The sequence below is a fragment of the Larus michahellis genome, chromosome 4 (genome assembly GCF_964199755.1).
Source record: "Larus michahellis chromosome 4, bLarMic1.1, whole genome shotgun sequence".
Lineage (NCBI taxonomy): Eukaryota > Metazoa > Chordata > Aves > Charadriiformes > Laridae > Larus > Larus michahellis.
Window position 1 is genome coordinate 5,731,109 of NC_133899.1, and position 22,909 is coordinate 5,754,017.

A 22,909-nucleotide genomic window follows, 5' to 3' on the forward strand; every position below is an offset into this window, starting at 1 on the left:
ATTCAGATAAAAAAGGAATGTATTAGAAGACGTACTAGAAGACAAATGATTGTAGAAGGGTTAAAAGTCTTGGTCCAGAAGTGGAAAATTAATGGGAATTAGTTTCCTAAGTACCTGCATTAGTTTTGAAAATGGGAACTGGGCTCCTGAGCCACTTAGGAGTTTGGGAGTATTTTTGCCACACAATTTCTCTGTGCCATCTGCTTCTGTTCCCACAGCTTCTACTTCCACATGACCACTGATCAGGGAAAGACCATTTAAACTACAGATCTGTGCACAGTGATTTGGGGTCTAAACTTTCAGACCTTTTTCATTATAAAGAAGCAAGAGACATGTGTTTATACATGTTCCTGTCCTAACTGATACATTTACTTATTATTTAGAATCACAAAAGAAAAAACAAGGTATATATTAAACCGAGTCGCCATGTGGATCCTTTCACAACTGTTACGCTTGGCTGGCCAGACAACAACAACAACAATAATTCCAGTTTTCTCTGGTCCTGTGGTATGTGCATTTCCTGAACTTTTCCACCAACTTCTATTTGACAAGTAACAAACTCACTGTCAGGTCAGATCAAGTGATGAAAATCTGACTAAAGGATGGTTTACTCTCTGGCTTTAAAGTTTGCCACTCACTGTGCATGAAGAATGTCCTTCTACCTTACCTTAGTTTTAACACTAAAGTAATTATGGTATATAATATGTCATAACACTCATTTTTTGTCTTTTCCCAAGGGTGGCAACTCCTAGGTCGCAATTTTTCAAGACCTGCCTGTCCTAAGCCCTCACCCTCATAGCCAAGAACTAATCCCAAGTGACGTACATAGTTAGGCATTTGCAAGGTACATGTGCCTCAATAAAACAGCAATAATTAGCATCAAATATGATGCAAAAACATTTATGGCCGAAAACTGGATTGAGATTCAGGACATCTGTGTTCCGTCCCCATATTTATCCCTGGCCTCATGCATTACTCTGAAGAGTCTGTACTCTGAACTCTGATAACCCACTTTTTAAATAGGGTTCAGGAAACTCAGTTCCTCTGTAAAGCTCTCTGAAACCAATGGCAGGAAAGTCCTTTATAAGAGACATGGGATGTTATGACTGTTCTAATTATAAAGGAAATGTTTTGCAGGAGCTTGCTGGCCTGAGTGGAATGAATGTGTGCAGCAACAGATAATCCTAACCAACCTAACTGAGGTGCAAATCCCACCTTCCTGCCTTCCTCCTCCAAAGTCAGCAGTGACTGTCAGGGTTACAGTCCAAAACCCTGACGATGAAGACAGGCACGATGAGCAATGTCTCTATGTGACTGCAAAGCAAGAACTGCAACTAGAAATCAGGTCTGTTTTTAAACCATAGTATTCACTGGTTAATATTATTACTACACAAACGTAGAGCAAGGCCACAGTTTTCAATAATAATGACAATAAAGTGATAAAGTACTTATTGTTGTAAATCTATTTATACTTTACTATCATGGGAATTACAGACAAAATGTGTCTTGCTGCATTTTCCAGTCCACATTTATGAACATAATCCTTTTATAAACTGAATAACATTCTTCCCAAAACCATTTAGTTTTTGACCCCACTACATCCTTTCAATGTTGGAGATTTCTATACGCAAACCTCATTGAAACAATGGGAATAAATGCCATAAGATATGTCTGAAATTCCTACTAGACACTCAGATACACATTGCTCTTTAAAAAAATCTGTTCTTCAAGAGTATAGTGCCTCACTAAAAAGGAGCAGTATTTCAAAGATCTGTTAATATAATCATTTCAGGAGCTTAAATAGAGGCAGGCTTCATTTGAGAGCCTGAATCAGTTTTGCAACATAAAAGGTAACATTTGTAGGTTCTGGGCCTCAGTCACGTTGAAAATGGAGATGAAGGTTCCTAAATCTCTTGCTTTAAAATTAAGTATTTTAGCTATTTGTGAGTCATGTGTCACCTGTCTCATACTGCAGGGCTTTTGTAGATTTTCATCAAATGAGAGCAAAACAATCAACAGCAAGGACTATGACATCTCATCCAGTTACTACTTGTAACTACCATCTTAATTCCTTACAGGTGTGAGGCAAACTGCAAGCCAGTGAATGCTAGTGATGATGTTGTTTTGAGTGTCTCTGGACAGAAGGACTCCCAGGCCATATATTATAACTGGTATTTAGATAACACATTCCAAACCAAGGTGAGAGCATCAGCTTTGTCAGAAATACTGTACACACAAAACCAAATATCCATCCTGAGGGAACACCACGTGGCCTCAGAGTGATACTTTGTCAAATGGATGCTTTGGAAATAATAGTGAAGGCCAAGAGAAGAGGGCACCAGGTTTGGGAGGGGTTATAATGAAGGGCACCAAACTACCACCCTGCTCCCGAGAAAGCACAACAGAAATCACAGCAAAGAGCCTCTACTGTCACGTTTTCTTTTCTGTCTGATTTTCCAGTCTACACCCCTCCCTCTAGCCTGTGGCCTGACTGGTTTCCGGCAGAACTCTTTGAATTTGCTTCAAAGCAATGCATCCACGTTGAAAATGAACAGCTCCTTCTTGCAGACACAGGGAGAAGCTTTTCAGATTAAAGTAACAGGTAGGGGCAAGCAGGGTTTTTCAGACTTCTTTGAGATAGTTTCTGCCATCATGACATCACACTGATGTTACACACACATAGCCTGGCTGACAAGTTAAATCATTCCACAAGTTGAAAGCTGTTACTTTGTATGTGGGTTCTTTAAAATAATTAAGAGCTACATTTGTTCTGGGCTATTGCACAGTAGGACAAATTCAATTATCTTACTCCAAGCTGTTAATAACTTTGTTAAGGCTCATCTGGAAATGAAGTTGTACAAAATACTTCATCAAATAATACAGCTTTGCTGTATAATGCAAACACTACCATGTCTTTATTAGTTCTTTTCCTTTTCTGGCTTATTCAGTAGCGGGATTTCATTTCTGATTAGGCCCACCCTGATGTTTTTGGTGCCTGAACAAACAGCATCATTGCTAGACTAGGCAAGATTAATGTCTGAAGATCAGTGCTGCTGGGGCACGATTATTGTTGACGTTCTGCTCCTTCCACTCCCAGCAATGACTGAGCATGGCTACGGGGAGGAAACGTACCTTGTCAGCACCGTGCCTCCGCCCGAGATCCCCGCTTGTGCCGTGTCTCCCGAGCAGGGATCAGTGCTCACCATGTTCAGAGTCTCCTGCAGCACTCCTTGCTTGGCAGATTCATGCCAATCCAGGCAGCTCACATACTGCTTCTACCTGAAATCAAGTAAGTCCTGAGGTGAACTGTTTGGCTAAACGCTTCAGCAAGCACTGTTAACTGTTGCTAACAAGAGCAAAAGCACAACCTGCTTCTGCTCTGCAGGGAGACTGAGTCAATCAGGCCAAGGCAGAGCAAGCCCAGGGTCCCCTGTTCCTGGAGAACAGGAGGTGTGTGTGTGGTGTCTGGTAGGTGACCCCCTCTTTCCTGTTTCAGATTCTCTCCTGCACTGTGGCCCCGATCCTGAACTCTTCCCAGTTTATCTTCCACTTGGAGAAAAGGAAAATAACTTCATTTTACATATGACAATTACTGTTAGCAACAACTATGGTGATACAATTCAAACGAATGCTTCAGTGAAGGTACACGGAAGAATTATGTTATTTTAAGATCTCTCACTTGGATACCTAACCTGCAATTCACTTTTGGAGCTTCATCCCATTTTATACTTACTACTTCACTCTGAATGTGCCATAATCACGATTTTCCTATCTAACAGACTGTACGCTCACGGTAGTCAAAAGAATTTTCCATTGTCCTTTCTCTAGGATAGAAGCTTAAATGATTTGACCATTGGGCAGCATAAGCTGTATTTAGTGAGTCTGAAGTTACTCTGTGTAGGCCCCCAAAACTCCTGCTTCTGACCCAGTGCCCCAGTAAGGAGATCCTTATCAGGCCACTAAAAATAAAACTTCAAACATGGGGAACACAGTTTTCTGTCCCACTCTAGCTAGGCTGTCAATAAGATGATCGTGGGAGCTGTTCAAAGATAATTATAACAGTACTGGCAAGGTTAAGAGCATATCTGATTTCTTCATCAGGTTGGACACGAAGATATGACCGATGGGAACCTGACCCTGCAGGCTATCGTATCTGAGAAGGCAAACACCATCCTAAAAGATGGGAACAGCAGCATGAGTCTTTTCCAGCTGTATAAGTCAGTGATATCAGTCCTTAACCAGGAGACCCGAGAGGAAAGCTTTAACATATCTTTACAGAGGGACACGCGAAAAGAGGTCAGGCAGACACTTGTGTTCTTGCCGTACAATGCAATATAATGGACTCTTCGTAGTCTTTGACAGCTCTTAAGTAATAAAAAGCTCATATATCACCACTTGAAATTAATGGAGGTTTCAAGTTTCTAGTATCTTTCTCAGTGTTTGGCACAGGTTTCAACTATTTTTCACTATTTGCCCACATAAATAATTCGTTTTATCATCCATCAGTAAAGAATTTATTCTCAATTGTTATTGCATTAGCTTAAACTAATTTGGATGATCTTTTTAAACTTAAAATCAACCTGATTTTCCACAAACAATTTAAATATTAATAAAATGGCCTCTCCTGCGGGAGAAATATCCTATCTAGTTTTCCCAAAAAGTACTAGATGGCAGGTAATTGTAGTTTGTTCCTTCCAGCTACCAGCTTATGTTTCAGTTACAAGCTTGTATTTGTATAGTGCTTTAAGTGCCTCAGATGAAAAGATCTAGAGAAATGCAATGTACCCTTGAATTATGATTCATTATTTGAGTAACATCAATCATACATTCACTCTGCTTTCTCTGGAAGTGGCATTTATACAGTAATTCACATACATTGTTACAAATTCTCAGAAGTAACTCTCCTTCCTATGAATGGATGTTAAGTGTACAAACTCTCTGTGTTGAGAGGTAACAAAACTCGTGATTATCTAGTTACTAAGTCAAGTGGCATTTTGTCAGTAGACCTAATATCAGTTCAAATGATCCTTGTTGTGGAGTCTTACCCTACTGCATAATTTACAGCAAGCCTGGCTGTCAATATACAGCACTACTTGCACAGTCCTAATTAGCATCTTATTCCTTTGCCTAATTATCCCTTTTCATCCCAAGCTCCGAGGGCTGATGCTGACAACTCTCTCTGCTGTTAATGTAACATCAGTGCAAACTGCTCTTAAGATGTCAGAAGTATTGAAAGAAATCACTTACAAGAGTGAAGAGCTGTCTGTCTCAGCACAGGTAAGAAGCAAATAATTTATATCTCCTCACACTAACAGTATAGACTCTACTGCACCCCACTGACCTTGGAAGAGTTTCAGTGCCTTACACTTATCTGTTCTTTACCCATTTTTTCAACTGTACCAGCATGTGTATTTTGACCAGAAGGGAATACATTTTGCTGTTTAGAGTAAGCGAATTTGGATTCTCAGACATTATCTCAGCAACCACTACAATCCAGGCTATGGCTGTCTGGCCAGTTACATTTTATGATACATCTTTAAGGTGGAAACCTTAACTTTTAGTCAGAGGCATGTTAGGATGTATATTTTATCTTGTATACCACTTTTAGAATCCTGAAAAAAAGAGCCCATGAGGGTTTTTCTAGAATTGTCCAGATCCATTAGTCCCTGATCATTGCACTGTCACAAAATGCACACAGGCAAGATGCCAGCGAGGCAGGAACATGACAGCACCCAGAGGAGCTGGGCGCAAATGTTCAGATGGGCCTCACAAAGGTATTTCTTGAATTTTATCTGGCAACATGACATTATTAGTAGATGATGCTATTTATGTACAAGGAGTGAGCACATGGGAGGACAGAACAAACTGTCACTGGGGAAGTTTCCCAAATAGGCTGGCAATAAAAAGAGCTGTCCTGATTTCTGATGTATTATACAGTTGCAGCCACACAATGGCTTGGGAGCATTTCAGCAGTGTGTGGTTAACTTTGGCAAGACAAGAACATAGCTCAGATTCAGCACTCGCACTACAGTAAGGCTGCTAAGTGTTTGCAGACTGTGGGAATGGATATGTCCAAGCTTGCAATGAATTTGCTTGGCTTCCACATCACCCTGGGCTAAAAGCTGGCCAATGCTTTCACAATTACAGAGCAATCACTGGCTACATTCAGGCACAAAATAAAAACTGTAAAACTCATTCTCCTTTGGCATGTAGCACAGCACAAAGCCAAGGGTATTACTTGCTGTTAATCCAATAGGGTTTGTGGAAACTAAGATTGAAATGCACATGCACTTGATAATATGGTGGTATTTTTTGGACATACGACACAAAGTATAACCTAATTTATTACATTACTGTACATCTAAACTGTATTCTTGCCCAGTATTTGACAGACAAGCTTCCTTCAGATCTTATTCATCTATTTTATGGATTAAATCTGTAGAAGCAGGCGGCATTTTTTCAGGTCTGAATTACATGTTAGTATACTGTCTAGTATATCATCTTTATTGGCATTTGAAGTATTACCCCAGCACAAATAATTATGGTAAAAACAGCGTTAGCCACAAATACTCCCATGAGATTACTTACATTGCAATATTCAGTAAATGACAAAAGTTTCACTTCTGTCATTTGTAGTACCACGACATATCACCTTTTCCCCTCGTTTCCCATGCAGGTGGAAGCTAGCAAGGCTCTAAAAGATGTCAGTGCTTCTTTGCTCACTGTAAACACAGAGGACAGCAGAGATGATCAGAAGTTAAAAGATGCAGCCAACTATCTATTTAATGCAGTGAGCAATGTCCTTAAAGCATCTGTAGAAATCAGAGCTACAAATGCGTCAGTGCCAGAGTCAGAACAGGTAATTTTGGTTTGGTCCAGTTTGTAGTGGACCATGTGTGAACATTTGCTCACTTTGGAAGGTTTTTAAGAGTTCTGCTACCTCTCATATTTTTAAATTGGCATTGCGTGGGGTTCATTATGACACCATGATGGACTTGAATATCAAAGGAAATTTCTCCCCGGTTAGACCTGTTAGACTGCATGGTCTGGTAATGAAGACGACAGAAGCCTCTTAAAATTTATTACATTTAAAGCTGAACAGGACAAAGCACTGAACAACACAGCATCAGTGTGCAACCTCTAATGGATGACAAGCACACAGAGATTTTTTTCAGATTGGATTCTATCCCCTCCTTTTGCCCCATAATTCAAGGAAGCCACAGGTATTCAATATTCATGATTGGCTCCACTGCTTCGAAGCTGGAATCGGCTCTGGTTGCTGCTTACATTTTTTCAGAAAGCCCACTATGATTTTCTATTCAAAATTATGCAACATGTTTATTTTGTCCTGTCCTTTCCTATCTACCCGTGAATTGTCACAGGGTGCACAGTGTGCTTCCTGGGCTGAACATACTTTTAACTTTCATCACTGCAAGGGAGTAGGGCGTGAAATAAATCTAACCTGAGAGAAAAGGTTATGAACTGTTCGAACTTCCCCAGGATAACACACTAATAACACACAATTAATATGTAATTAGATCTTGCTTTTGCAAGTAACTAAAGTGTGCAGCTAAAGGGCACTAATGTACAGAAATGCAGGAATATACTGCATTGAATTTGTGTCATGGTTGTAGTGCTTCAAATTTCAATGTGTAGAAGTTATAAATAATAGAATATAAAAGTTAAAGCTGTAAGATATATTTATTTGCTGTCTGCAATTTTTTATTGAGAATTAAAGAAATTGAATTGCTGATTAGCATAACTTTCTCTGAGACTAAGCAGCACATCACCAAGTTTGCCAGGTTTGTAAGACACTGAAAATTAGTATTTGTTCCTAAATGGAAGTAAGGGCAAATAATGTGCAACTTAATGATTCTGAGGAGCTTTGTTGCAGGTTTCCTTCTCTAATCCTTTTCCAGATTTCAGTGTCACAGCAGCTCTTGAATACAGTTGAAAACCTACAGAGTGCCCTTCTGTTTGGGAAAGAACCGGATGATGAACCAACAGTCCTTACCACTCCTTCTGCCACAATGTATATACACAGGTAACAGTGACGGCGTCGCCCGCCTAGGCTCCTGATAGTCAATCAAATTTGCCCCAGATATTCATTACATTGTCCTTAAATGGTACTGCCCCACTAAATATTGTGGCATAATGACAACTTCAACAGCGCAATGAGGCTGTCATTACTAACTGTAGTAAGAACAGCTTGGACTCCAATCAGCTTCAATAAAGCCACCTTAGAAATTTTCATGCTGTGTCTTCTTTGACCAACAGAGAATTTACTACGATTTCCTGGATGAGGCAGTAGCTGCTTACCTTTGAAAACTCAGGCCATGCCAGTTAGGGCTTTTTTTTTCTTTTCCAAGTTGCCAATAATGACACGTTATATAGAATTGTAACCAGCTCGGCAGATGCAAATATCATCATGAGGAGCCTGACGAGCATTCTCCATTTCCTATAATCATCCCTAAATTGTTCCCTGAGAGCCTGGTTTTCATCCACATTTAACTATGCATTCAAATCAAGAGAATGTTCACACAGAAACCAGGTACGTCTTTCACATAAGTACCCCTAGTTGGGTACAACTTCCTATCCAGGTACACCAATTCCACCCCTTTTTGATGATTCTATGGTAGCGTTATGTGGAGTACTATGGCAGGGACAGATAATGTACACAGTATTTACTGGTGGAGTTAGAAATAGTTTTCCAGCTAAGTTATACTCATGAAGCGAAAAAGCTTTTTCTCTAGATATAAAGTCCATGCTATTGATGTTTTTTTCTGGTTTTGTTTTTTCTTTTTTCTTTTGCGCTCTTTTATTCTGTTTTGCTTGTGTTCAACCCTAACTGGACAGATTACAAACAGAAAACATGGACGGCACATCCATTAATATCTCCAGTTCCAGCTCTGCCAGCTTTACTCTCCCACCTGCTTCCTCTCTCAGTGTTTCAGGAGCTGATGATGAAACAGTGGATATAAGGGCAAGTAAACAGTTTTGGGTTTTTTTATGACTCAATCTGGTATACAACTTACATTCTTGGTCCAGTTGGTTTAGAATCCTTTCTCTTCTTACAATGAATACACAAGTACATAAGTCACCCCTCCTATCATGCCAAGAAAAAAATTTGAAATATTTTTGGTCAAAGAAGCCTTCACTTATAGTAATTTTTTGAGGCTGGTTCAGCAAGCTAAGGAGGACTAAAAGCTTAAATTCCCCATCCCATCATCCCCTCACATACACTCCTGATTCATACTTGCATGGCTAGAGAAGGCAATGGAATGAATCAATACCTATAAATCTATTTGCCGTTTGTTTACATCTAATGCTCTGAGGAGGATGCAACAGCTTAGAGTCCATATCACCATTAAAACTAACCTGCAGTAGTCCTGTTTCATCCCAGCTAGAAATAAATGAGTTTGAGGCACCCAGATCCTGCAGGAGACAAAAGGTGTGTGAATAATTGATCATAGCACATCCCTCATCTGAATTAGGATATGGTGGTTTTTCTCTCAGATCAACAGATTGCATGTTATTGTCTTATTTTTATAATAATTTTTCTAAAGGCTTCTCTAGTTGAGAATTTCACCCTCTCAGGAAACCCCTACAACACCTGCAAAACATGTATTTTTTTTTTTATTGTGTCTTTTCCAGCTCTGCTAAAAAATGTCCAGAGCCCGCTGAAACCAGTCAAAACACATCCATTGTCTTACCTGAGTGTTAGGAAAGGCTCCTGAATCCTTTCATTGGACTAACGACTCTGACATACTCTCTGTGCATTGCTATCATAGTAGAATTAGACTTCTGTTCCTAATTGCAAGACGGGTGCCACAGCCTAGCATTGGTGGAGTTGCTCTGCAAGAGGCTTAGGCAATTGCATTTTGGTACCTGGTGCCTAAAAAGCAAAAGTGCTACAATTAATTGAAAGCAATATACATTGTTGTAAACATATCACATTTCAGAATCAAAATCACTTTCAATGGTTGGGTTTGGCCTTCCTTAGAGATAAGGTAGCTTCTTATTTAAATCTGGATGCAGACTTCTTTAAAGTTGAGGACTGTTTGGGTCTGAGTTCAAGCTTTATCTATTCAGCAATTTAGAGTGTGAATATAATAAAATATTACCAATAGCTCAAAGTTGTTTGTTAATGTCTTGCTAATAGATGGTGAGCTTTGCCGTGAATCCCTTTTTCTCCAGTGACACCAGTTTTGACATCAGTGGAACAGTGGGAGGTCTAAGTCTTACTGGTCTGGATGGCTTGATCATACCAGTCAGCAATCTCAAAGAAAACATTGAGGTAAACCCACTATTTCCTATCCCTCTCCCTCGTTTCCCTTTTTTCCTTTCTCAGTTTACAAACCATCATTTTTGCTATCTTCTGTGAAATGACTGCAAATGGTGGTAGTGTTCATTACAGTGTATAATGGGATCATGGTGTCTGCATTTGTGATGGAGGGAACAAATATTTATGTCTTTTCTTTAAAAAGAAATATCTTACTCTTCATTTAAATGGATGTGAGAATGCTAATGGTTGTGGAAAATGACTCCAGATTACAGTCATCCCAAAACACAGTGCAATGCCCGATTTCATCATCCAGCAACTATACATTCATATTACTACTGCTTGGGCTTCCTAGCCCATGTATTAGCTGACATCTAAATCATTCGTATGCACTTCATGCAGCCAGTGTTTCACTTATCATCTCAGCTCTTTGTTCAGAAATGCACAATAGACTTTGTGATGAGTCTACGTAGTTTCAAATGAACTTTTCAGAGGTTAGCTGACAGTATCAAGAAAATTACTTTGAAGCCAATATTTTTTGCTGGCCATGCTTTCCCTATTTTATGAAAAAAGATTATCTGCTGTGTGGCTGTATTTTGCTTATAGATAATAGAAGCAAGAGGCTTTGCTGTATTTAAAGCTATGTCTTTCTGTTTAAAAACAGATAATACTACCACAGCCTTCAGCAGCTCAGGAAGATAAGATTCTGTTGAATCTGGGCAATTTTAGCACTTTTCAAGTCAATGTTACCTCAGAAAACACATCTATAGTGATCCACGTCGAATCTGAACGTGACATTCCACTAATACTCTACTTAGGGTACGGTTATCATCCAAATGAAACCAACTACGATATGAAAAATCATCTGTTCTGTAAGGAAACTACTGGAGGTAAGCCAACTTGTTAGTGACCCATGAACTTGTGCATTCTGGGTTTATGTAACCAGAACAGTTTCACCACTCATAGCCAGTTAAGGGCACTCCATATGGGGAGAGCTCAGCCACAACTTTACCGCACACGCACATACTTGCAGAATGGGCCTTGGCCATGAGTTCAGACATCTAACTGGAAAGAAACCTTTCATAGGAGTTTCAACTTGTCGTGCTTCAGGGTTCCAATTTCTAGTATACAGCGTTCACTAACGGGAGCAAAGAGTGGGATGCTTTGAACTATGAGCTGCTAAGAAGTATTTCATACCTGCTTCTTCAGTTTGCTTGTTTGATTATATGCAATACAGCTGCATAGTTCTGAATTAGCATTTCTATATATACATTGAAACTAAAATATTTATGTTCAAGGTGAGACAAACACCTGGGTTCTTAGCCCAGAAGAACTCATTTTTGGAGAGGGAACCTACTATTTCATGGTTTTACAAGACATGGGAATGGACTCCACGGTCTATGACAGGCTAACTATAGCTGTCACTTGCTTCGCATCCCGCTGTGTATTTTGGGACGAGCACCAGGGGAAGTGGAACAGCTATGGCTGTCATGTAAGTAGAGAGAAACAAAACAATATTTATATTATATATTTCAACAACCATCTTGTAGTGAAATGATAGGATTGAACTCACACCATAAAATAAGACCATTCTGAGATGTTTTAGCAAACTGAAGAAGTTTACTCATACCAGACTAAACTTCAAATGACATTTCCATTTCGATTTCTTGGCATGGGCTTCTATATAAGAAGAAATTAAACCATTCTGACACGGCTGTGTTATATTACAATGCCTGTTTCTGGCTAGACATCAGAATTAATACTCCTTATTGGAACTTGAAGAATTCTTTTCTGTATAGCAGCTCTTCACACCAACTTAACAATCTCAGCACTGTGTTTTCATTTGCTTGGTAAGTTACCTAATACTTTGAAGCCAAATGTTTTACCAGGAAGTTTTTCTGGTTTTCAGGTAGGACCAAAAACAAATCCTAAAGGCACACAGTGCCTCTGCAACCACCTGACCTTCTTTGGGAGCTCCTTCTTTGTAATACCCAATGCCATAGATGTTAGCAGAACTGCACAGCTATTTGGTACATTTGTGGACAACCCCGTGGTGGTGACAACTGTAGGATGCATCTTTCTGATATATGTGCTTGTAGTTATTTGGGCTCGAAGGAAAGACATCCAGGATGATGCCAAAGTAAGTCTTCAGCTAATAAAGACTGAATGTATTTAGACCAATACCCGCTTTGCCTACCTTTTTTTAATAGAAAGTCTTCAACCAAACCTACTCCTTTCCCTGTAACTCTCTGTTTACTGGGAAGCATACGCATTGTTCACAAGGTGACAAATCCCTATCCACAGCTTTAAGGAATCCATACTTACAGAACAGCTAACACACTGCTTGTATTGTGTCACTCTGCAGGTGAGAATCACAGTACTGGAAGACAATGACCCCTTTGCTCAGTACCGTTATCTTGTGACAGTTTTTACAGGACACCGCCGCGGGGCAGCCACAACCTCCAAGGTATCAATGGCACCGTGCGGTAAGACAGTTTATGTTTAGAGAACTGGATGAATAATGGAGTACCTGAGGCTATTAAACAAGACAACTCAAATGCAATGTCTAAGCCAGAAAGTCCTTAGATTTGATGAAAGCAGGAAGAGTATGTCAGAGGAATAATCATACACAGGATCAAGATGTGCAAGTCTTCATTTTGCCATTTTATTCTCCAGGTGACTCTCACCCTCTATGGACTGGAAGGAGAGAGTGAGCCACACCATCTAACTGATCCTGATACACCAGTCTTTGAACGTGGAGGAGTGGACGTTTTCCTGCTCTGTACCTTCTTCCCTCTTGGGGAACTGCAGAGTATTAGATTGTGGCATGATAATTCAGGGGACAGTCCATCCTGGTAAGTGGAGATCTGGAGACCCTTAGAAGTAAAGATCCACAAATATTTTTTATTATGATAACAGTTTTCCTTTTCTAGCACTTCAAAATTATCCTTTCTACAGTTTTAGAAATGAAAGCAGTGTTAGTTTCTCGTTTTGCAGATGAACAGATCAAATTATAATCTAAAGTGCAGGACCAGAGTGCTTCCCATATCCTGTGTTCAGTACAGGATGGCATGTGTTCTGTGCCTGACACTTTAGACACGACCCAAGAAGCCAGAGGCCACAGTTTGTCATCCATAGTCCTGTCGAGTCCTGAATTTCATACCACTCAGTTATATGTGTGCCCTGTATGTTTTTCCAACAGGTATGTGAATCGAGTATTGGTCCATGATCTGGCATGGGATCAGAAATGGTACTTCCTCTGTAACTCTTGGCTAGCTGTTGATATTGGAGAATGTGTCCTGGATAAAGTATTCCCAGTAGCTACAGAACAGGACATGAAGCAGTTCAGGTACCTTCCGTTTGATGGACTTTTTTACTCTTGGTAGCAATCAGTCTAGGAAGGCAAGTATGCAAAAAAGATCAAACCCCTAGACAAAAATGAAAACGAGGGAGGTCCTTCCAGTGCCCTCAAAGGGATCCGAACAGGGAAAAGAGGAAGGATGGTTAAGTAAATCTTATCGTTATCCTAATAGTAATACCACACTGGAAATATTGGTGTTAAAGAACGATAGCCTGACAAGACCTACAGAAACCCAAGCATCTTCTCTTATGTGTCATTTCCCTAACAATTTACATAGAAACTGCTCATGATTAGCCTTCCCTCCATGGTGTTGCCAGAAGAAAAGGCCAAAAGTAGCTATGACCCTTCCATGCAAATCAAGCCATGATGTTTGGTAATTTCTCATAGTTGTTATTTCTTCTGACAGTGCCTAGAAGCATGAACAGGTCAGAACTCTTAACTACAGTGTTATTTTTCCCTCCCCTTTCTAAGCATCTACTTGATTTCCCTCTCCTCCTTCCCAGCAATTTGTTTTTCATTAAGACCTCCAAGGGTTTCCAGGACGGGCACATCTGGTACTCGGTTTTCAGCCGCTCCCCACGAAGCTCCTTCACACGAGCCCAGCGTGTGTCATGCTGCTTCTCACTGCTTCTCTGCACCATGCTGACAAGCATCATGTTCTGGGGAGTGCCAAAGGACCCAGCCGAGCAGAAAATGGATTTGGGTAACAATCCTTACTGTTGCTTGGGCAGGGAAATAGACAGACAGAATCTAGAAGCAGGACAGTTGAACAAATGGCCTTTTTCTCAAGAGAGAGATCTGATGGTTCCTGGGGTTATTTTTACTCCTCCCCTCTGTTTGATCTTGGCAGGTAAGATCGAGTTCACATGGCAGGAAGTGATGATTGGCATTGAGAGCTCCCTCCTCATGTTCCCCATCAACCTGCTCATTGTGCAGATCTTCAGGAACACACGATCCCGGCCAGCCATGGAGGGAAGAGAGAAGAAGCCAGGAAAGAATGGCCGAGTGTCCCCAAGCCTACCTCCCACCCCACAGGTCACCCAGGTTGTCTCACTCACTCCAGAGGCTGTGATAAAGGCAAGTCCCTGTGGGTGCTCCCCAGCGAGTCCTGCACTGCCCTCTGCTGCCATGCACTACCCGACATCCCCGGTTTAACCGCAGAAATCTTCCCTGTCAGATGCCCTTCAGCTTGTGTTAAGCAAAAAGCCAATTATGCACTGGTGCACAGCACTCATTTACCCATCTACATGTGATCCTCGACTTCATTAAGATCTGCCTATTTACAGCTCAGCCCTTGCACAATTATTACATGCAACCAAAATCACTGCGTTCAGGAGGTAAAGCACACATTAAGCAAGACAGTGAAGATAAAAGGTATCATAGACCCTGTCTTTCTCAGCTAAGGTCTTCAGGCAGGAAATCTGCCTGTCCCATCCAGCACTGCAGGGTACGCTATCCTTGTCCATTCTCGAGATTTTAGCAATTGGTGCAGCTCCCAGCCAGTGGTGCCTTCAGATCACATCAGCTTAAGTCACTACAGCCAGAGTCACTGCTGTGTCACTGCTGTCTTTTCTAGGATATAAGAAGAATTGCCAGCTCACTCTTTAAAGCCCTGAAGAGTCCATCTCTCACTTCAGTATCAGATCTTGGAAAATCAACTAACATTAACACCCTATTGGCATTGGTTGAGGACATCATCTGCCAGCAGAACAGAGCTGGGCAAGAGTTTTATGATGAAAGCAAAAAGAAGGATGACCCTATAATTGTCACATTAGGTGCTATGGATATACAAGGTAAACAACACAATGTGACATGCCTACTGAAACCTTCGTAGTGAAAATTACGGTAACACTGGATGTGATGACCCAAGCTCTGCTTACATTCTGACTCAAAGGCAATTACAGAATCACAGAATAGTTGAGGTTGGAAGGGATCTACCAGCTACCAGCCTGGCTTGGGGGCAGGATCAGTACTAACGGCATAAAGACTCACAACTATCAGTTATTTCACAGTCTTTTTGCCCTGTCCTTTTTTTCTTCTTAGCCTTGTGCTGTTGTTACTTTCAGTCTGACTCTTAACTTAGGCATTCGTTTATTTTCAATTAAACAATAATATATGAGTAAACAATCCCACTGATTTCACTAAGACTTGCATTTGGCTTTTCCAATAAGCATACCAAGCTACTAATTGCACAGGTAAACTATGAACAAATTAGCACTTGATCTTATCTGACTTCTCTATTAAGGTTTTAGGACCTCTGTCTTACTAAGTTTCCTCCTGGCAACAGATCAGCCCATTCCAGCAGAAAAGCATTAAAGCTCTAGTACTAAAGTTGCTTTTATATGTCCCTTCCAATGTTACTCTTCACTTTGGCACATTCATAAGCTTGAGCTCCAGTTCTGCTAACCTTTGTATTGAACAGTATTTTAATCTAGGGATAACTAGGATGATTTTCTTTTTTAAAAAAAAATTAAATAATTCTTTACCTGCAGAAAAAACAAGAAGCCCAACTCCAGAGAAGGGAATGTATGAGCGACTGAAATACAGTGATTACAATCGCTGCTTGTACCTGCAACTCCAGCATGTCGAGATGGAGTTGGAATTACTGGGGCCCCATAAATTTGAGATGCCTCAGAGTTACACACAAGCTGTTCATCAGGTTCAGCACATGAAGAACCTCCTGGAGAACCGGATCTGCTCATCAGCATCCAGCAGTGAGAGGTAACCTAGTTCTCATCTTGTTCTCAGTATAAGTAAATTCAGGTCGTGAATTCAAAACCGGTCAGGATGACGGAGCCCAAACAATTACTGCTTAATATGTGCTAGATAACCATTATTACAGTTGTAGAAACATGTTTTACTATTATACTATTGTAGGAGCAACAAAGAAATTTCAATGCACTGCGAACTGCACACCAAAGAAATAATGCTAGATCATCGTTCTGTCATTTTTGTCTCCAAAACTGAATGTTACAATACAATGTCACATGATAGTAACAGGCTGGGATAATCACTGAGCTCCAAAGTCTCAGGTGTCTCTTAAAATGTATGGATGAAGAAAAATTAATAAGCAGACGAAAATATTTCAGTGAAATCTGATAATTAAGTTGGAGGTATTGAAAACAATACCACTAATTATCTCTCTGGCCTTTATAGGGGTCACAAGAGATGTATCCAGCAGCTAAAATGCATTTATGGTTTTATTTGTCAATATTTCTACTGGAGGTTCAATTATGCGTGAACTGAGGAACAAATAAACCCATCATATTTGTTTTGATTTTAGCTGATCTCTGCACATACTTTTGCTCACTGTACTTTTTGCTATCCATATATTCTATATAACTGCATTAGTTAAAGAAATTTAGAATATTTTCAATGAGATTTTAACTCATAAGATGTTGCCTATCCCCACTGGACCCAAAGACTGTGATTTTGGCTTCTGTTCCACTGCAGACTGATTTTTTTTCTGTTCCGGTTGACTCTCAAGGTGGTCCCTTACTCCAAGCTTCTCTGGTGATGGCAAGAAAACTTCTTCTTCCAAAGGGCTGCCCTGGTGGTTTGTGTTCATTGCCTGGTTCCTTGTTGCAGCCACCAGCGGTGTATCTGGGTTCTTTACCATGCTCTATGGGCTGCATTACGGCAAGGAGAACTCCATCAAGTGGCTGATCTCCATGGCCATCTCCTTCTTGGAAAGTCTTTTCATCACACAGCCCTTAAAGGTGAGATCCTCAGAAATACAACCACTGGCCAATAGAAACTCATTCTACTATCATTTCACGAAGACAATGTAATGTCTTCTAAAGAACCACAGGATTTAACATGTAAAATGAGAAGTCTTAAAACAAGAACTAGCAGGTGGTTTACAGAGTTCTGTTGTCTTTGGCTGACATTAACTCCATTAGTTTCATCTCCCTTGTTTTGTCAGAGTTTAATGGGTGGTGAGGTTTCTGACCAGGGAAGATGTGTCATAAGGCAAAATCAGTTTAGCTGGATGGACCCCAGAACTGTGCATTCTTCTCTTGTTTATGAGCTTCAGCTGCATGAGTTCAACAAAGCCAAAGCACACTTGTTTTCCTGCAGTGCCTGGATCCAAAGGGATCCAGGTCAAAGCCTGAGATTCTTTTTGTGAAATAGGCATATGGTGAGTCTATAGCTAATTCTTTCCAGGTCCTGGGATTTGCTGCTTTTTTTGCTCTGGTTCTGAAGAAGGTGGAACATGAGGATGAAGAAAATACAGCTATCGATGGGCCTTTATCTGCACCAGGTAATTGCCTGTAAAGTGAGAAATTACTAAAGGAAGTAAGTGAAGTGTTCTCCAAGCTTTTGGAGTGCTTTATGCACAAATATGTGACTCAGCTCAACTGAGAACTTCACTGGTTATCTTTATATACCTGAATATTAGCTGACAAGGTTAGCAGAAATCACTAAAGTCACAGGTGCTGTAACTATGCGCCTACCCATTAGCGCTCCCAAGATTGAGGCAGAAGTGGAAACAAACCTAAATAACTGATTTTGTGCCAGCTGAAGAAACTATAAAGACCACCATATGTTTAGGTTGGATAAATCTTGTGGAACACTTAATGAAAGAGACCACAAGGTCAAAAAGATACGAGAGAAGTAGTTTTGGATCAAAAGAATAATACCTCCTTGTTTATCTTTTTACCACTGCAAATACATATACGTGCACGATCTCCCCTAGCCCTGTTGTAAGATTGCCCCTGTTACTGGAGGACCTACCTGCTGCCAGAATACTGATATTTGGCTCTTTCCTTCCCTCCATCCCTGGCTTGCCTACGTCCAGAAAAAAGAAGTATTCTCCTATATTGATACATTCTATTCTTGATCTAGCGATCAAGACTTGTACAAGTGGATAGTCAATGACTTTTCAGTCTGTCAACATTCAAGGAACATCTAGAAAAGAAAATAATAAAATGTGGCAAACTGAATGAAGCCATTATAATCAAAATTAATGAATCAGCACTATTAGTATGCAGTAACCATGCTTAAATAAGAAAAATCAGATATACAAGGAAATTTGTTTTAGCTCTATGCAGACATCTCAGTATTCACGGCATGGCTTGCAACAAAACCTGTAACTATTCCACAACCCAGTGAAAATAAACGCGCAGTGCAAAATGCACTCTTCATCTAGATTGGTAGATCTTTATCTGACAAGCATATCTAAAACTCTCTCTCAAGGAAATTTCCCACCTCCTTTAAGTCTTTTATGAAAGTTCTCCATTTACATACTTTTCCACGACCACAATTACCTGTATTACTCCCATAAACCAAACAGCGCCTTCTGCAATCACAGTCATGTCTAAAAAATGCTGATACCAGCAGACAGGAGTCCTAGGGCACAGCAGGGAATCCTGATCTACAATTTCCTCCCTGATCAGCCTCAGGCTCTGAATACATCACCTTCTGAGATGCTCAGCCTAGAGAGAGAGAGACACCTGGGCATAAACGTAACACAGTGTGCTTGTAAGCTCCTTTCCTCCCCACTGTTTGCCTTACTATGCTAATTGTTTAAATCACATCCTAAGGGAAAGCATTAAATAGAACTGCTTCCTTATAATATTCAAAGAAACAAAAAGTAAGACATAGACAATCTGTTAACTAATTCCAGGGTTTACTGCTGTCACTCACAGGTGATTCAAATCCTCTCTTTGGAGCCCGAAGGGACAGTAGAAGCAACATTTACCGGCCACCTCCTGCAGCTGACGTGGAGAAGATGAAAATCAGCTGCATGAAGGAGCAGAAAGCATTTGCCCTCATCAGAGAAATCTTGGGTATTATCCATATGTAGATTATCATGTTTTATTCAGCAGTATTTATCATTATTTTTACATCAGTGAAAATATCATTCTCTTAGGTGAAAGAGTTTTGGCTTTAGCTTTCTGTGAGCCATTATGGTGTAGAGACAAGCTATTCAGTTGCAGTTGAAAGGAGGTAGTAATGTTAGCTGGAGACAGAAGTCTGGTGAAGGCTTGATTTTATGGTAAAGAAACACATTACAGACACATGAGAGGTTTAAGAAAAGTTAGAAAGGGTAGAAGGAGGAGGTCTACAGGTAAATGAAGTGGAAATCAAAAGAGCACATGGACGCCATCTTTCTAAAAGCAGATAGTATCTATAGATAATGATTTATACCCCAGTTTTATTTCCTCTAAAAACAATGGAAAAAATTACCTCAACTTCACTTGGAACAAAGTTAGACTACTTATTTTATTTTGAGCTGTCATTACTATTAGTGTTCAGGTTTCCCACTTATTTTCCTCGACTGCTACTCGTATTCCAAATATGATATACTTAAACTGCAGCATGTTGAAGTAGCTTGTGCAAATTCATTAGCAGTGGTCAGTCAGAGTCTACCAAACATCTCCTTAACCTAATAAGTGATGACAGCAGTAATCATTCATGCAGTCTATTTTGAACAGTAGTGCTAATTCTGAGCTCACATATGCTGTCTTTCTTGGTTTTTTTCCAGCCTATCTGGGATTTTTATGGATGCTGTTACTGGTTGCCTATGGGCAGAGAGATCCCAATTCCTACTACTTAAACAAACACATTGAGAACAGCTTTACAGATGGATTCCATGATGTCTACAGTTATCAGGATTTTTTCACATGGGCAAACACTACCTTAGTCAAAAATCTGTATGGATCATATAAAGGTGCAGTCCCATTGTTTCACTTCAGCTTGCCAGATTCTGAAACATTATCTTTTCTACATATCCCTAACTTGCACATGCATATTTGACTGGAGAAAGAGACTGTGAGTGTATAAGGCTAGTATGGATTCTTATAATATGAATACTAGTGGATAAGAAAAACCCTACAGCTTGACCCCAAGTTTGATATGTCCTGATATCTTCCTTATATTTAATATAACCCAAAAGTTCTGCACTATAATGTTACATTTTTCACATTTTACATTACTTATTCCAGATATTCAGATATATGCCTCAGTTTTACATGAGTTTCTTTCCATAATTCAAAAAAGAATGGCAGACAGGTGGCACTACAAAGCTTTTCCTCAAGAGAGCTCTGTTTGCATCATGACTTAGGTCAATGTGAAGGCTAATTATGCAATATCACCGCATTTCTATCTAGCCATATCCAGTAATAAATATGACCCATTTTCCAGCTCACATTTAAGAGTAAATGTGGAAATACATTAGCAAAGTTGTTCATTGGACATGACAGGAACTGACCAGCTGTGGCCAAATGAACACTGTATACGGCTACTCTGCTGAGTGACTCGAAGCAAGTCACTTTTCTCCTCCAGGCCTCAGTTTCCTTCTGTATAAAATACAGATAGTGATACTGAACTCTGTTATCTACGGATGTTATCTAAGAACCCAGTTCAAATCAACACAAGGGCTTAATTTTCATTACTGTTTTGCTTACAGTGTTTTTTAGAAAAGAATCTATAGCAAAATGTTAATGCATCAGTGAATCATAAATGAAACGAGGAAATATTATTAGTAGTTCTGTCATATTACCAGTGCTGCTCTTTTCCATCTCCTGTTTAGGATTCATTACAGATGGCAATTCCAAGCTGGTGGGTAGTGCTCGAATTCGCCAAGTAAGAGTGAAAGGAGACACTTGCCCTGTTTCTTCCAAACTCCAGCATGTGATTCAGGAATGCCATGCTCCATACTCCCTACAAACAGAAGATACATCAGATTATGGGGAACGCTGGAATGCTTCAGTCTTTGACAACTCCTCTGACCTGAGCTCAGCATGGCAGTATCAGAGTCAGTCCAAACTGAGAGGGCACCCCACCTGGGGCAAACTGGCCATCTACAGGGGAGGGGGATACACAATTCACCTGGGAACTGATCCTAAGAATGCCTCCAGGTACCACTTATATTCTTGTAAATTATTAGTGTATCTGCTGTAGCATCAAGATGCTCTTTCCTCTACTCTATTTAAGATTAATTTCAGATTGCATCCTGAGGTTTCCTGCTGTGCATTGTGATGAATATTGTAGATATTACTGTGGGGACATCATTGTAGTTTATGTTCCTGTCATATTGCTCCATGAGAGGTAACAACCAGGGTCCAAAATTAGAACCCTTTTCTCCTAACCTATACGAGGTAAATGATCAGATACCTGAGGCACCTCAGGTTTAGTACTGGACAGTATCCGGTACCTGCTTCTTCACAGAAGCCAAAAAGAAGCTTACGACCCAGACTAATAGTACAAATATCCCCTATACCCAGACTTAACAGACCAGATGTCCTCTTGAACATCTTACCTCTGGTTTACTCTTTCTCTCTGATAATATCCAAACACTCCTATCCTCCATATTATACTGTCTCTTTCCTGTATGGGTTAGATCACTGGCTATACATTTTTTGGCAGAATTCTCCAGTACCTTTTCAACAACGTCTGGCTAGACACCTTCACAAGAGCAGTGTTTGTTGAATTTACAGTCTACAATGCCAATGTGAACCTGTTCTGCATTATAAGCCTGATGTTTGAAACCAATGCTTTAGGTAAGAACCTTTTTTAAGTTACACATTTCTGAAGACAGCAAGCAATGCACCTACAGAGTGCAGATTTAAATGCTGTCAGTGTTTACCTAGTTCTTTATTCAGTAAACAGAAGTGTTTTAATAAATCTAATAATAACAGAATCAATGCAAAATTTATAAACCATTTAGGGGAAATGTAGCATCACTGTAATACAGACCATAATGGAATATCTTATGTTTGCTTATGCTGTGGTCATCTGCTGATGAAGAAAACATGGTACTGAAACTTAATCTCCGGAATTTACACAACAGGAACAAGAAAAATGATGTATCCTAATCATTTCAGCTAATCCATACGGTATTAAGACAGAAGTACGAATAACAGGCTGTCTTTTTTGTTCCAGAAGACTTCTAATATATAGCCATGTAATCCTACAACACATAATCCGGATACAGCAAAGAAAATAGTGAAACTAGATTCTGTTTTGAAGGCCACAGAAAAACATTTAATTTGAGCAGTAGCCTCCCTCAGGTCTTGTCCCAGTATTGGAAAATGCCCAAATCAGATAACAAAACTAAGCTCATTTTCTTTTTAGAATGAGATTCAGATTTACATCTCCAGGTCCTTCTACTACATTTCTGCATTTGTAGTCCAATCCAAACTCAGCCCTGCTGGGATTAATATCATACTATCATACAAAAGAGTACTAGCACTCTAAAAGTGCCTGAAATTTGAGGAAAATTTCAAAGAACAGTTATAAGGCTATTCCCATAACCAAGT

At 40.0% G+C, this 22,909-nt stretch overlaps 1 protein-coding gene across 1 annotated transcript in view; it reads left to right on the forward strand.

Annotated features, from left to right (window-relative positions):
- Nucleotides 1-22,909, forward strand: part of PKD1L3 (polycystin 1 like 3, transient receptor potential channel interacting) — a 40,785-nt gene that overhangs the window by 11,346 nt on the left and 6,530 nt on the right. The window contains exons 10-37 of the mRNA XM_074583435.1: nucleotides 384-507; nucleotides 1,138-1,345; nucleotides 2,079-2,199; nucleotides 2,461-2,602; nucleotides 3,098-3,289; nucleotides 3,497-3,642; nucleotides 4,102-4,296; nucleotides 5,152-5,277; nucleotides 6,677-6,859; nucleotides 7,920-8,044; nucleotides 8,857-8,983; nucleotides 10,163-10,297; nucleotides 10,947-11,172; nucleotides 11,581-11,774; nucleotides 12,192-12,422; nucleotides 12,648-12,749; nucleotides 12,959-13,137; nucleotides 13,485-13,631; nucleotides 14,147-14,346; nucleotides 14,494-14,720; nucleotides 15,220-15,436; nucleotides 16,136-16,364; nucleotides 17,131-17,362; nucleotides 17,811-17,907; nucleotides 19,295-19,435; nucleotides 20,134-20,319; nucleotides 21,181-21,508; nucleotides 22,017-22,150. Coding sequence (XP_074439536.1) covers nucleotides 384-507; nucleotides 1,138-1,345; nucleotides 2,079-2,199; nucleotides 2,461-2,602; nucleotides 3,098-3,289; nucleotides 3,497-3,642; nucleotides 4,102-4,296; nucleotides 5,152-5,277; nucleotides 6,677-6,859; nucleotides 7,920-8,044; nucleotides 8,857-8,983; nucleotides 10,163-10,297; nucleotides 10,947-11,172; nucleotides 11,581-11,774; nucleotides 12,192-12,422; nucleotides 12,648-12,749; nucleotides 12,959-13,137; nucleotides 13,485-13,631; nucleotides 14,147-14,346; nucleotides 14,494-14,720; nucleotides 15,220-15,436; nucleotides 16,136-16,364; nucleotides 17,131-17,362; nucleotides 17,811-17,907; nucleotides 19,295-19,435; nucleotides 20,134-20,319; nucleotides 21,181-21,508; nucleotides 22,017-22,150 — 4,894 coding nt within the window. The remainder of the gene's footprint in view (nucleotides 1-383; nucleotides 508-1,137; nucleotides 1,346-2,078; nucleotides 2,200-2,460; nucleotides 2,603-3,097; nucleotides 3,290-3,496; nucleotides 3,643-4,101; nucleotides 4,297-5,151; nucleotides 5,278-6,676; nucleotides 6,860-7,919; nucleotides 8,045-8,856; nucleotides 8,984-10,162; nucleotides 10,298-10,946; nucleotides 11,173-11,580; nucleotides 11,775-12,191; nucleotides 12,423-12,647; nucleotides 12,750-12,958; nucleotides 13,138-13,484; nucleotides 13,632-14,146; nucleotides 14,347-14,493; nucleotides 14,721-15,219; nucleotides 15,437-16,135; nucleotides 16,365-17,130; nucleotides 17,363-17,810; nucleotides 17,908-19,294; nucleotides 19,436-20,133; nucleotides 20,320-21,180; nucleotides 21,509-22,016; nucleotides 22,151-22,909) is intronic.